We start from the raw sequence: 15,513 nt of genomic DNA on the forward strand, positions 1-15,513 counted from the left end.
GAAGGAGTCATATGTCTTTGCAAAGCAAACCAGGGATAGCCTTTATTTAAAAAGAAAAAAAGATAGCCAAACCACTTGATGATTACAATAATATTCATGACTTGCAGTGCTGACATCCTATAGATTGATGTAGTCTTCAAGTGTGGAAACACTGAGTCATATAGAAGATGAGACGTTTTAATAATGAAAAAAATATTTATGTAGTCAGCAGATTGTCAGTAAAGGTGGTTTAGATTATAAGAGTCACCCAACAGAGACTATGTCAGGTTGCAAATTATTCTAACCACAGAATCATTTGAAAATGAGTAAAGCAAACTTCGAGTGACTTGATACAACCCAGATCCTTTTATTTCTTCTTCTCCTCCCTTTTTCTTTCATCCCCCTCTCTCTCCTTTTGAAATTGGAAAAGAAAAGTATTGATTATGCATCTAAACATAATGCCAGTATGCCTAAGGGAAAAAAGACCGTATCTTTTTTCTTTTTTTCTTTTTTTGCATTTGGGATGTGTTGCCTTTTCTTTTCCTAGTGCACTAATTCGAAATAGAATATAGACAGACTTGAAATTCTCTGTGTTGTCTCTTGATCTCATCTTTGCTGTTCCATTTTGTCTGACATCTGAAGGCTTGCATTCAATGACTAATTGTGTCTGGTTTTGACTTATTTGATAAAATTCTTCTATAAATTGAGATACAAGGAATATTTTAGTAAAAGGCAAAAGATTTATACCATCTGAAGAGAAACCAGAGTAAATTGGAGAATATCATGCTAAGCAAAATAAGCCAATCCCACAAAACTAAAGGCCGAATGTTTTCTCTAATATGCGTATGCTAATTCACAATAAGGTAGGGGCACTAGGGAAAAATAGTGTTATCTTAGATTAGGTAGAGGGAAGTGATGAGAGGGAAGGGGAGGAGATGTAGGGCTAGGAAAAATAGTAAAATGAAACAGACATTAATACTGTGTGTATATATGTGACTACATGATCAATATGATTCTGCAACATGTACACTCCAAAAAATGAGAAATTATATCCCATCTATGTATGATATATCAAAGTGCATACTGTCATGTATAACTAATTAAAACAAATATAAAAAATTAAAGAATAAATATTTTAGTAATAATAAACCCTTAAAACCATACTGGGTCATTTAACTCTTTAATTTTTTATGTACACCTAGATTTATAACAGTTTTGTGTTAAGAGTCAGGAGAATATCCTGAGACCCTCACACCCACATATCTGCAGTCAAATTCCATTCCTCCCCACTTGTTTCTAAGGCTTCCATTTATATTTTGATGTTTGATTCTAAAGGATTTAAGAGTATGTTTGGGGTCTTCACTCTTCCAAAAAATATGCTTTAGATAGAAAAATAAGGGGAATTGAAAAGGTGATGGATATGTTAACTAATTTGACTGTGGTAGTTATTTCACAGTATATAGGTACATCAAAGCCTTGTGCTACATGCATGCCTTAAATATATACATCTATACTTGTCAATTATACTTCAATAAAGCTGGAAAGAAAAATGCAGAACAAAATCTAAATGACTTCAAGTGGATATAAGCTAGGGATGCTATGCTAATTGCTCCTATCAGATATCAGTCAACTGCATTAAACTTACATCAGACTCATATTTTCTGGTTTTATTCTTTGATAAACTTTCCAATTTGAGCTATAAGTTGAAATGAAACTATGTTCTCATATCTTCCTTTAGATACTGTTTTATGTTTTTCCACTGACAATTCTAAACTCCATTTTAGCCACAATTTATTTATTTTGAGACTAGGAATTGAATCAAGGGTACTTAAACACTGAGCTACATCCCCAGTCCTTTTTTTTTTTTTGTAATTTTTATTTAGAGAGAGGCTCTGGCTGAGTTGCTAAGAGCCTTATTAAGTTGCTGAGGCTGACTTTGAACTTGAGATCCTCCTACCTCAGCCTCCCAAGTTGCTGGGATTACAAAATCTGTGCCATTGCTTTTAGTATAAATTCATATAAATCTGGCTTTTAGCTATAATTTATACTAATTTCATTGTGGAACATATTTCAAAACAATATAATTTGTTTATCATTTTAGTCCTGAAGTATCTTTTTTTTGATAGTGACTAAACTATTAAAATATTGCTAAATATACCCGAAAGTTTGGCTATCATTTTTTTCTTCAAAATATCAGTTCCTTTTGAAATTACAAATAAAATTATTGTTTATATTTTTGGATATATTATTCACTCAATATCAGGAGAAAAACCATAGCTAATATATCTGTATATATATTTTATAATATATATTACTACACAAATGACACTTATATAGAATTTTTGTCACATATTGTGTTGGTACGCCTTTTGAAAATTGTGAATAGAAGCCCAGGATTTTCTTAGAGACTAGGTTGTCCTGAGGTCATTTCTCACAGCTGCCTGTATTCTTTTTGGCTTTTATATCCAATGCATTGCAGGTTGTGCACATTTTTGAGTACAGTGTGTATTCATATCCACATTCTTCTTTTCTAGGTTTGCAACATCAAGACAAGAGCAAGGAATCACCCTGGTACTGAAGCATCCAGTGTTAGCAAGTCAGGCTGCAGCCTGAATCCAAAGGCCCACTGGAGAAAGATGCCATTGGGATTTTCCATTCCGCAATGGGACACAAGAAACGTGGAAGGAGAAGCGGAAGTGGCAGGCAGTTTACCTTGGTTTTGAACCTTTTCTGGAGAAAGCAGAGTGGGTCCTAGTCATTGAAGAAAAGCAGTTTTAATTTTTCCCTCATCTGAGCCTTTGTCAACTGTGCAACTCTTCCTTACTTTCTTGCTTTTACCAGTACTTGGGATAGTTTTTGTGTCATTTTTTTTTTCCAACTGGCCACCTTGTCAGGAAAAGATGAACCACAAATGAAAATGTTCATTCTTTCAGGAATACAATTTTGTAGTTCTGTGTGCATCTATTTTTGTAGAAATACAGAAAGTTTGGTTTAGCATTGATGGGCTATTTTGGGGGGATGTATTTTTTTTTTAATATTGTAACAATTGTTGAGTTCTGTTTAAAGAACTTGATCTCAGAGAAGCACTGGCAAAAATGTTTAAATGCTTATCTTTCAAATGTGTGTGATATGTTCCTGTCTGTGCTTTCTAGGTTACCTCAAGTGTTCAGTATTTTCTCCTTTCAACAAAAGTAGCTATATCACAGCCAAACCAATGCAGTATTGTTTTTACATTAAATGTCAGTGAAGATTTAATTCCATGCTAGCTCACTTAGTTTTGAGTGATATATATAACTTTGAAAGGGAGATTTTTTTTTTTTTTTGGTCAGGGGGTGGAGCACACTAAAGAAAGAGTATTTCATTACTTTGATTTCTCCCAAAGAGTCCTTAGAAGTTGACTAAGAAGAAAGTTTGCATAAACTTTCAGTTAGATGGAAAGTTTACTTATAGTACACTCCTCTTTTTAGTCCATCCAACTTTGATAAATCAAACCAGAGTTTTAATACAACTACTTATACTGGGATAAAATATATTTAACCATGAGATCTGTACATGCCAATGACTTATTTTCTGTGTTTCTTATTACTCATTAGTGGCAATTTCAAAAGTTATTTTTAAGTGCTTTTGAAAGAATAATATCAAGAAAGATACTAGACATATCACAAAGCCCTGTCTATTTCTGATCATGCCACTCATCATTGCAAATTGAAAAAAAAAATCTATAAAGTAATATTTTCAATAGCATTGTGCAAGCCATTTTTTGTTATTGTTCAAATTTAGTTTTACTTGCTTCAATCCTTTTAAAAATTTAGGGCAAAATATAATTTATATTGGGATTATTTATGTTTATACCACAGTTACTGAAATTGGGCTAAAATTTTTAAATTTGAGGATACAATTTGATGTGGCCCTCAGGATCTAACTAAGATTTTAAAGTAAAAATTATCATTATGACACTATTAGGGAAAGATTAGGATTAAGAAGTTGGCAGCTATTGATAATGTAAGGAATTTAAAGGCAAACTTGTCTCCTCTTTTCAACTGCTTTCAGGGCTTCATATAAAAAGTCAATGTAATATAGGTGTTTTCATTTGATAAAAAGTTTCTCAAGTTTCTCCTATCTCTCTCTACCAACAAGAAATCAGATTTTCAGTGAAGTGATACTAGCATCTTTAGTTGCATATATAATATGTGTGAATAAACATTGACAAGACAACATGCTTAGGTAGACAGAATTCTCATATGTAATTTTCAGATATTATCTTGGCTATGTTTTGTGCATTAGTCTTCTTTCCTGATGCATTCTTTGACTTGTAAACCTGTATACTCTTTTGTATTCTCATCACTCCATATTTTGCTTCTCCTCAACAATATACACAGTTTTACCAATGTGAAGTCCAAACTTGAGGAAACTTCCACTCACTTATAATATAAACTTCACTTTCCAGGGAAGTGGCTTGATTAAACTATGTACATTTTGACCTATAATTTGATTTGATGCAATTTTTTTTGTAATCTGCCAAATATGTGGAGCACACAGTTTGATGAATCTGTACAATTTATTTTGTCTTGAGTTCTCTTGAGTTTTCAAAAACAAGCATTCCGTAGTTCCCATGGGATGACTCACTGGGGATTATTTATTTACCTCCTCTTCCCTAGGAATCTATTAACTTCCTTTGCAATTTCTCTTAGAACAGTGTCATACTTGAACTCATTCAGATCATTCAATTGGATTTTCTCAATTAAGAAGGGGGAAAAAAAGCATTAACTATTTGCTTCTTTCCTTTGTCTCCATTGAATTGAATTGAAAGAGTAACAACTGGCTTCATCCTGATTTTAGACTTTGTTCTATCTCTCTCTGTTAACTATGGACAAAACATTTCTTGGCTGTGGCGACCTGAGAAAATGAAGAACCCCAATTCTTTTTTACATAGGAAAATTTCCATCAATAAGCTATCTCATTGAGAACAGGCTCAGGTATTGTTAGAACACTGCCACCAAAGGAGTGGATCAAATTTGAGTAGAAAGAGGCAGAGCCTACTTACAAATTCTCTTAATTGTTTGGCATCCCTTAGTCCTGCCATGTCACCATTACTACCAGAAGTTATAAAACGGGATGGTTTGTAATTTAGCACAATAATCTGAATTTCCTTTACATTTAAAATGCTATCATTTTCTAGGTCTGTTTTTCTCGCATCAAAATGCTACAGTTGAATTTATAGGTTTCTAAATTACTTTACTGAAGGCTATCAGTGGTCTTCCTAACTTGACTTAGACCCTTGAATCTTTTACAAAGGATGCTCCACTGCAACTATCTAAAACTCCTAAGAAGTAAATACTGGAAAATCTTCTCATTTATTCTCAATCTAATCTGTGCTTCCACCACTAAATTGCCAGGAGCTAAGAAACAACATAATGTTGGCAAGTTAGGATCCTAACAAGAGATGTGATGCTTCATTGTTAATTTGAAAAGAGACTGTGTAAACTTTTTAAAAACTAGCATGTTTTCTTAGATCAGCCACCCTCTCTTCATTGTCTGCTCTAATTTTTCTCTTACTCTTTGATCATAAGTTTATTTACATTATGCTAGACAAAAATGGCCAAGATTGTTCAAAAAATGTACAAAATGAGAATTAGTGAATTGCAAATAATTAAGGCATTGATTTCTTTGATTTTATAACATTTGAAAAGAACTCTAGAAACTATTACAAATAATACCCTTAAGGTGGTCATTATTTATTATGCCAATAATGTTTGCCCATTTTTATTCTGAGATTTGCAGAATATGTGACAGAGTCTAGTCTTTGATTTTCTGTCTGGCTTGACATTTTAAGAAGCTACATTCTATTCCTCAGTGTCCTTTTATTAAATAGTATTTGCTGAATTAAGCCACTGGGAGCAGTGGCATTTTGTGGTGGAAAAGGAAAGTACACATGTTTGAGTTTTGAGTGGGAGATGAGTAGGGAACAGAATAAGTTAATGGAAGAAAGTTTGGATATTAGGCCGTTCACATTATGTGCTCAACAAATGACAGCTACCAAAAAATGTCCATGACTTGAGTAATTAAGTCATTAAATTGACCTTCCAAATGTCCCTTATCTTTACTTTCCATATGCATTTCTGTGGCAACCAAATAGATACATGACTGCTTTTCTGAAGGCCCAACTTGGAGTTTTCTCACATATTTCAAAATGTAATTCATCTAGGGTCCCTATGTATTGCTATCTCCAAAATTAAGAGGATAGTGACATTAAATCATCAAAGTTTATGTTTTTCAGTTATATTTTGAGTTTACCTGGCACCTGGAATAAGAACGTGTCATCTGAAGTTATCCAAGTTTTTTTTCTTTTTTTTTTTTAATTTGCCTTGGAGGAAAAGTTGCAAAATATGGTGGAAAATATATCCCCCCATGAACTCATGAAAAGGAGGGGGAAAACAACCCTTTACAATCTCAGTCAGCAAATTTACTCTACTTGAGAAAAAAAGAAACAACTTTATTGGAAGCAGATGTTGACACTGTGTCAGTTATTGAAGATGGAAAGAGTTCACTCGAACCATTGCAGTTACAAAGGGTATTGATGGCAGTTAGAATCCCTGTGATTCCTTCGCAGCTGACAGGACAGTAGAAACTATGGGACCAAAATGAAATCAGCCTGCCAATTTTAATGGACAGGACCATAAAGACTCAGATTTTTTTCCTCCCAGCAGGATAAAAGATATATATATATATATCTTTCAGAAAATATAAGACTTGTTTGAGAGAGAAATTATAGTTTACTCTCTAGAAACATTGAAAGGCTTGAGAGCTCTTTCAATCCATTATCAAGGCATTAAAAATGTGGTTAAAATGTTTTAAGAAAAATTAGGATCACGTTTTGATCCAAAATTTATGTTGAAAATGAATATATAAGCTATAAAAGAGTTGGATGACTCTTGTGATGGGGATATAAGTGGCATCTGCAAGGAAACCTCAATCTCAACAGCTTCAAAAGGTTAATGTTTTGGTTATGTGGTCGTAGAAAGCGGTCAAAGAACAGATTTTTTTTAGAAGTTTGCATTAAGAGTTTTCTTTTAGTGGTTCGGGGGATTTAAAACCTTTAGAGTAGCCATTATTGCTAAATGTCTTAATTTTCTTATTTCCGTTGTGCTTTTTTTGTTTGCTTGAAAACTATTTTTATGATTTCAAATAATCAAACTAATATTCACTTGAAATCTCAGATTAATTTGATTTAATAAATTTATGTAAATCTCTTAAAATTCCATGAAATTCTAATACATTTAAGTATCATTCACCAATTCCTTTGTCTAAGGACACCTTCTAGAAAAAGGCAAGTCATCACCAATTATCTTCCTTTTTAACAATTTCTGGACTACTAAATTTAGGTCTAAGAATAATTTTTTTAGAATACAAGACTCTTTAGTTAGTTGTTTGGTATATGCATAAGATGTGAAGTTTTCTATTGATCTCTTTATACTAATAGAGTTGTACATTTTCTATGTTGCAGCTAGAGCAACAGTTAATGGTTATTTACACACTTGATTTAATTTCTTAGGCTATGTACAATCTTGAATATTCTATCTGATTTTAAAATATTCCATTCAGTTTTTTTTCAGGATATACAATATAGGGAAATGTTTTCATGTGAATTATTTGTATAATTTTAAAGTGCATATATTTAAAGGGGAAATATGGAGTAAATTTGGTATTGCATAAACATAGGTAAAGTCAAATTTTTCATAGAGGAAAAAATACACAGTATGCTACACTTTATTTTATTCACTTGATTAGGTAATCTGAAAACTCATAACAAAAATATTATCTTATGGCATTGAAATACATTCAAATCCAGATTTGTTAGTTTTGTCAGAAATTATCCTACCTTAATTATACCTGATTTCAGAGAGGAAAATTAACTAATATTAGTTATGCTGTCATTCTTAATTAACAAAAATATGTAATTCATAAAACTTTTGGCTTTATAAAATAATTATGAAATCATATGTTTTGTTTCTTTGTGGGAAGTTGGGGAAGAGACTTTTTCATTTCTATTTGCTCTTTAAATGCAGGACTCGTACCTATGTGTCAATGATATAAAATGATGGAAATTTTTGTAATGAAAAAGATGTCATTATCTTCAATTTGTTCAATAAATAATTTAATGTGAATTTAAAGTTTATATTTTAATGTAGTTTTAATGTTGATTTGATCTGAATTTCTTAAGAATTGGCTAAATTCTTTTTTTGTTTCCTTCATTTTTAAACAACTTATAAATATCTTTCAAAATTGTGTCATAGGCTTTCAAATTATGAGGTTATTATTTACAGCCAAGACACTTATATGTTGCAGTGTAGAGTGGTATAGAAAACAAATGTTTATAATGAAAGGGGAAGTGGGATGGCTTATGCAAATTATTTAACAGCAGGAATCAAGATTTGTTTTTAAACAGTGCTTCTGAGGTATTCATTTGATCCTTGGAGGGATATATGTGTGTATATATATATTTATATATAATATATATGTGTATATATATATATATATATATATATATATATAGTTGTTGTTTGTTTGTTTTTCAGTTGTTGACACAGACATGCTATAAGTAGTATGAAAAGACAAACTGACAAAAATTTTTCTATGACTCATTGACATTGAATAAGTGCCACAGAAGAATTCTAAGACCTTGTATTTTTAATGAAAAAATATGTGGATGTGGGCCCTATATGGGGCTCCTCTATTTTCTTATTAAGTGAATCTTTAAAGTGAAAATGCAAAAGTCTGGAAATCAGTATTTAAATAAGTATACCCTCCAGTATCCCAGTGAAATAATTTGCATGGCCATCTTTACTGTCTGTCATATAAGGCTTGACTAGCATATGAGGTTCTTATAGCTTTTTTATAAATTTACTAAAAATATTTAAGTTGTCTTAAAACAAGTTTATTATTTTACAATTTGGTGAGTCGAACATTGGCCAAAGTGTTGTTTTGGTGGGCTACAGAGAGCAGGCAGTTTTCTGTCTTGATTCTCCTGGAGAGTTTCCAGATTCTAGAATCCTTAGCACAAGGAAGGCCCTCTTCTCCTGCTTCAAAGCCTCACTCTCACCCTCCCTTCTGCCTCCTGCTTAGGTATTTAAGGATCTGTGAGACTATGTTGGCTTCTCCTGTACCATTCAGAGCAATCATCCCACCTCCCAGCCCCTTTTCCTTGTAAGACAACATATTCACAAGTTCTGAAGATTGGGATGTCAATATCATTGGGGTCACTATTACCGTTATTGAACTGAAAGAATTTTGTTTTTTATCAGCTCTATAAACAGGAGGATTTAATGTTTCACTGCAACTAGCAAGGCACAATGTTTGCAGGGGCATTCATGTTCATCTTCATTCACTTGAAAAACTGTATATAAAGGAACTCCTGTTGCATTTTTCAAAAGTTTCAAGTAGTTATTATGGTGATTTGGAATCCAAGGGGTTATGTGGTATTTATGTAAGACAGGCACTTGGGGTTGAAAAGCTGGTCATCTACTGCAGATTCTTCCTAGCTGAAGTGTGTTTTCTCTGGGGACAACCAACTATAACTCAATTGTTTTGCTTCCTTTTTTGGGAACATATGCCCATCCTGTGATGTCCTAAGTCTCCAAGCATCTCATTTGACCTGCCCATACACATTTGACTCAATAGCAACAGATGACCACATTGACGTGGTAAAGCTTTAACACTTCTGTTCAGATTGAATCATTCCATCTGTTATCAGTTAAACAGTGGAAAAACTGTGACAACAAAGTGAACATGTAATGTGCAAATTAAGTATCCACACTATGCAATGTTACTAATCAATAAAAGAGAAGCAAATTTTTGTTAGAAACAACATTCAAACACAATTGTTTTACTTTCCATACCAAGTTTGGCTATAGCTGAATGAAGAACACCAGCATTGATCTTTGCTTTGCACTTGTACAGAGACTATTTGTAGAGAGCCAAATATAGCAACAGAGGATTTAAGATCTTGCCAAAAAATACAAAATCTGTTTCCCTTTAAGCGTGATACTCTATCCTTTTCTTGTGGATCTTGCTAAAAGGAAAATATAGTTTTAAAGTACCCCATTCCTTGTGTTGAAAGTTCACTAGTCTTTTTCAAATGAGCTTATGTGTGGTTTTGTAGTGGTTGACGTTTCCAAAAGTAAACAGCTACATGAGAAATCTACTCAGTATTATAATTTTTCTTACCAAATGAAATATCTCTAATGGTGGAAGTATTACTTAATTTGTGGTAATCATTGTACAATTAATATATATTAAATTATCATGTATACCTTGAATATACAGTTTATTTGCTAAATATACCTCATTAAAGCTAGGGAAAAATATTTGTAACTCAAAGAGGAGAGTTAAGAGCAACTAAGAAAATCCCATTTTGGCAGATTCAGGAGGAATCAAGGATCACTGGATAATATTCTATGTTTCATTTTAAATTGAACCACAATTCCATTTTTTTTTAAATTAGCTTTAACTAACAAGGTGCCTTCGTTCCTTGTACAACATGGGTGCTTTGTTTTAAGAGTTGATGAGTAGATGGACTAGTCCACATTTCTCTATAATGTAGCTAATGACAATGACTGTTCTCAGCTTCAGATATATGTATATGTCTAAGCAGTTTGAAAACAGTTTTGCAAACTTCACCAAGAAAATAGCTTTCTACAATAACATCTTTACCAGACATCTCCTTGGGGGGAGTTTAAACAAACACAAGGCTGTTTGGAAATACTTGGTATATGCAAATATGCAAAATATGTTGCACAGTGCTAACAGCTGTAGGGTGTACTCCCTCATCCCTGAGCAGAATATTTTGGTGGCAGTGGTGGTTATTTTTTCCATCTTTGCTGTTCAAATCCCCCGCTGCCCCCCTCGTCTCCACCCACTCACTCCTCCACAATCTCCTCCAAAGGCAGGGATTTTCCTCCCACCCGTTGCATCTATGCTATTTCCAAGAGAATGGTTTCACTAGATTCCCACTGGGAAAGGTGGGTGGTGGCTTGAAGGAACATTTATGAGTTATAAGATGTTGTAAAGACTGTGCATCAGGGGAACTTGCTTGGACTCGCTTTTGACACCAGCCTCATACACAGACCAGACAGTTAGAAGGCCAGATTCCATTAATGCTTGTTATTGCAAGGGGCAGGAAAGTCCTGTTGTGAGTGGCCTTCCAGCGATGATGATCCTAGAGATCATGGAATAATCATTTTCAGGGTGTTATCAGATTCTGTAACATTAAGGCACAGATTAACTTGTGAAAATAAATATGAGCCTTTCTCCTCAGAGCAATGAAAGTAAGGGAGCATTCAAAAGATGTTAAAATTGAAAGTGTCTTCTTACAGGATTTAAACAGGCTGAATGAAGATTTAAAGAACAGGTGACAAATGTGAAGAGAAAAAGCCCAGATCCTAGGAACAGACACCATGGTAATTTATTGATATCATTTATTCCCATGGTGCCTCAGTGTCTTTATCTGTCAATGCAAACCAAATAAAATAGGAAGTCTTAACTGCTTTTGAAAGACTGAAAGTACTGTGCAGATTCAAAGAAATGAGAACCAATATTTATCATGAGTGTTACATGAATTTATCTTAAATCTCATGAGTAGCAGTATGTAGATAGCATTATTTGAAAAATTATTAGCAATATAAATGATAGAGACTCAAGTTTTAACAGTGCTACTTAGAACACATACATTCTTGGATAATTTTCTTAATTTCTTTAAATCTTAGAGTGGTCATTTGTAAAATAAAGGCATTAAAGGTAATACTTCATATAAAGTTGTTGGAGGGACTAATCAGAGCATGTAACCTGGTTATCACTAAGCAAAAGCTAGTGCTTCTGTTTTAATCTTGTTTTTCAGTCATTGAGAAAGTCACTAGTTAAGGACTCCCTAAGGGCACCCAACTGCAAGTGATTGAGCCCCAGAGTTTAAACCCAAGTTCAGTCTAAGAATCTCAAGAGCATCACACCATCCCAATGGTTTTTGTTATTGTTGCACCTAAATGGGCAAATTTTAATAATCTCAACAAACTAAAATAAATAGCAGGAACTATTAAAAATGGCCAGAAAGAATAGGATAGTTTGAGAGAGTTAGAAAGAATAATGTGACTTTCATGAACCAAATAAACCTATGACAAGCTTTGGAACTGTGGAATACTATTTTCAATTTGGGGATGCAGAATCAATTCCTTCAACATATTCTTCTAGTCTGAATGACTGTGGCTCTTTTTCTACGGAGGTTAACTTCAAATCTCATTAAAATAGTGAATAATGGGTTGAAAGAGTCACAGCCTCTTTGATTTACATGTTATTTTTCATCTAAATTGTCAATTACTGATTTGTTTAAGTGATGAGCTCTTGTTTAATCTTCTAAAAAATCAAACTTTATTTTAATCCTAATTTTATTTTTTATAATAAAGAAAATATTTTTAAGCATCTTCATTTATCACACCTTAAATATGAGTTGGGGCAAGATTGGAAGTGATAGAATAAATCATTTAAAAATTTATTATTTCAACTTCCAGTTTCTCTGTTGCAAAGCTGAGGTTGAAGGAAAATTGTTTAAATCTTACCCTCTACTTACCAGTAGTTTGACATGGGAAAATTAATTGAAACATATAGAAAGACATATATCTCAGGATCAATATATTAATGGGATATATTAATGGGATAATGTGTAAATGGTTGTTGAATACTAGACGTCCTAGGAGCTTAGAATTTCACAAATCCATTTGTTAATTGGTTGATATTGACCTCGATTTATTAAGTATCCATAGCCTGGAACTTTACAAGTCAAGTTCCTGAACCCTCAACAAACCTTTCCAAGGTGAGTTTTCCTTCCTTCATATTATGAAGCAGAAAACTGAGTTGCAGAGATTTTAAATAACTTTTCTAAAGTAGAGTCAACATTGAATTCTCAGTCTGCATAATTTCTGTGCTCATGTCTCCATCTTCTTAACAGTTAATTTTGATTGTCTTCCATTTGCTCACATTCACATATTAAATTATGTAAAGCAAAAGCATAAACATTCTACTCTAGGTATTTGGAAGACTGGCTTTAAAACTGCTTATACAACAACTTGCTGTATCCCTGAATTGAATTGCAGGTGATCTAAATAAAAAACTAAGAACATGATAAGTACTTTGAAAATATATCTCGACTTCTGCATCAGAAATCAGATTGCTACAAATTTATGAGAGGGAAATAATCAGGCTTTCTTCTTCCTCCAAATCCCATGATAATAGAGCAGAAGTAATCTCTATATCTCTGGAATATGTGTGTGTATGTGTGTGTAACCTTTTCTTTCCTCCATGTTTAAACTTTCTACAGGTTCAACTGTATATGCAAGCAATACTAATGCAAGTAAAGACAGGTAGTGATTTCAATCCCTAGGGGGTAATGGTTTAGAGTTATGTATATTTAATCATTTTCCTTTGACAATTTAGATGGTAGGTATAGAATCTGTACTGACTACTTGAATTATGTTAGACCACCTCCTATTTAGTCAATGTACATTTATCAAAACAATACTTAGAAATGCCAGCTTTGTAACAGAAATATTCTTAGATGGTATGACAGCTCCTTGCTTTCTGCTGTACTGTAGGCCTGAGTCCTCTGAACTTTTCCAGATTTCCTCACTTCATTACCTATTCTCTTTGACTTGTCAACAGAATTCAGTATCTCTGTTGTTGATTTATTTATAATTGCACTTCTTTTAACATTTTTTACCTGCTTTTAATTTTGTTTGAATAGGTCTTTTCGGTCTCAGTCCTGGTAAGTTTTGGCTTCTGGAGTGAACGAAGCACACTCCAGTGAGGCCTTCTATCCCTCAAAAACTTACAGAACTTACTTATGGAAATTTCATCACCTAGGGGCAGATCCAGGATTGGTGGGGGTTGGAATTGAGAAATTTGAGAGCAAGGTGAGTGAGTCCTGAGTTTTGTATGAAAGCAAATGCTTAGAAACCACAACTGATACATTTTGAAAAGCTAATACCAAATTTTCAGAAAAATAATAAAATTTTTTGATTGTATTAATTTGCTGTTAAAGACACATGGATGATAGAGCATAGTACTTCTCTAAAATCTAGTTTAATCTTCTGTACCTTTCAAACTCATTTCTTTTTTGCTGCCCTCTTATGTTTGCTAAAAGGATATTCATAGAACATGTTCATAGAGTGATATTGTCTCAGGCCCACTTGTAGCAGCAGGAAGGTGTTAAAAAGTGTTAAAGAATCCTTAGCAGCCATTCAAACACTGAAGAGTGATTACTTTATTACACAAGGGTGCCTCCCTGAGCATCATGAGTATACGCATAAATCCAAAATCAGCTTTCCCTTAGGTTTAAGCCTATTGTCTCACAAGAGGAATACATGATAAAAGAGACGACTGAGTGAAACAGTATTCATAAACCACAGGGATTTAAAAAGCTTGTTAAAAAATTCACCAGGCACAGTGGCACACACATATAATTCCAGCACTTCAGGATTCTGAGGCAGGAGGATTGCAAGTTCAAAGCCAGTCTCAGAAATTTAGCCAGACCCTAAGCAAATTAGTGAGACTCTATCTCAAAATGAAACTATAAAAAAGAGCTAGGAATGTGGCTCAGTGATTAAGCATCCCTGGGTTCAATCCCCAGTACAAAAAAAGATATGTAAATTTCCAAATGATCTCTAAGATCTGTTCCCAAGGCCTGTCTGGGAAGGTCCAGTGAAGGCAAGGGCCCCTGAAGCTTTGGTCTCACTAGGTTTAAAGAAAATCTGCTTATGTACATGCTACTACAAACATGTCCCTCATGTTTGTAAAGGAAGTTCTACAAGCAACAGCTTTGGATTGTGGCTTTGCATTTTTAATTTCTGGTTTCAATTTGTTGGAGTATATCAAACTTCAAATTCACAGATGATAAGAGAATTATAAACTGAATAGCTAAGATTTAAAAAGAATTCAGGTTAAAGGAAGGACTCAGAAGGGAAAGCTAAAATGTTTTGGAAGGAATTTTGCACAGACAAACAAGGAAAAAACAGTAAGATGATTCTGAACTGAAGAATTTATGTGCAAATAACCTGAAGCTAAGTACAGGGAGGAATGAGTTGCCTCTTGGGGTAAAACAATCTTGTTTTACTTAAGAATAAAATGATATGGTATTCCCAACTATATGTGACGGTGAGTTGGAACTATTTTTTAAATATTTTTACTAGCTATTGATGGATCTTTATTTATTTGTTTGTATGTGTTTGTATGAGAATCAAACCCAGTGCCTCACACATGCTAGGCAAGTACTCTACCACTGAGCCACAACCCAGCCCTGGAACTATTATCATATACTTAAGGCAATGAAATCTTACTGAGTGATGAAGAATTACTGAAGGAATGCACACTAGATCACTTAAAAAATGTATTCCTGACCTACTTGTGTCATTAACAACACGTGTGTTCTGGGGAAAAAATTACTGAATTTCCTTGTTGTGTTTCCTCATCAATAAAATAGGGAAAATAAAACTA

The 15,513-nt window shown here is 33.5% G+C and overlaps 1 protein-coding gene across 2 annotated transcripts in view; it reads left to right on the forward strand.

Annotated features, from left to right (window-relative positions):
• Vgll3 (vestigial like family member 3) overlaps positions 1 to 3,828 on the forward strand; it is a 44,335-nt gene extending 40,507 nt beyond the window's left edge. For both annotated transcript variants that reach the window (XM_026394006.2, XM_026394007.2), the window contains exon 4: positions 2,514 to 3,828. In XM_026394006.2, coding sequence (XP_026249791.1) covers positions 2,514 to 2,557 — 44 coding nt within the window. In that variant the 3' untranslated portion in view covers positions 2,558 to 3,828. The remainder of the gene's footprint in view (positions 1 to 2,513) is intronic.
• Positions 3,829 to 15,513: the final 11,685 nt, after the last annotated feature.

The sequence above is a fragment of the Urocitellus parryii genome, chromosome 2 (assembly GCF_045843805.1).
Source record: "Urocitellus parryii isolate mUroPar1 chromosome 2, mUroPar1.hap1, whole genome shotgun sequence".
Lineage (NCBI taxonomy): Eukaryota > Metazoa > Chordata > Mammalia > Rodentia > Sciuridae > Urocitellus > Urocitellus parryii.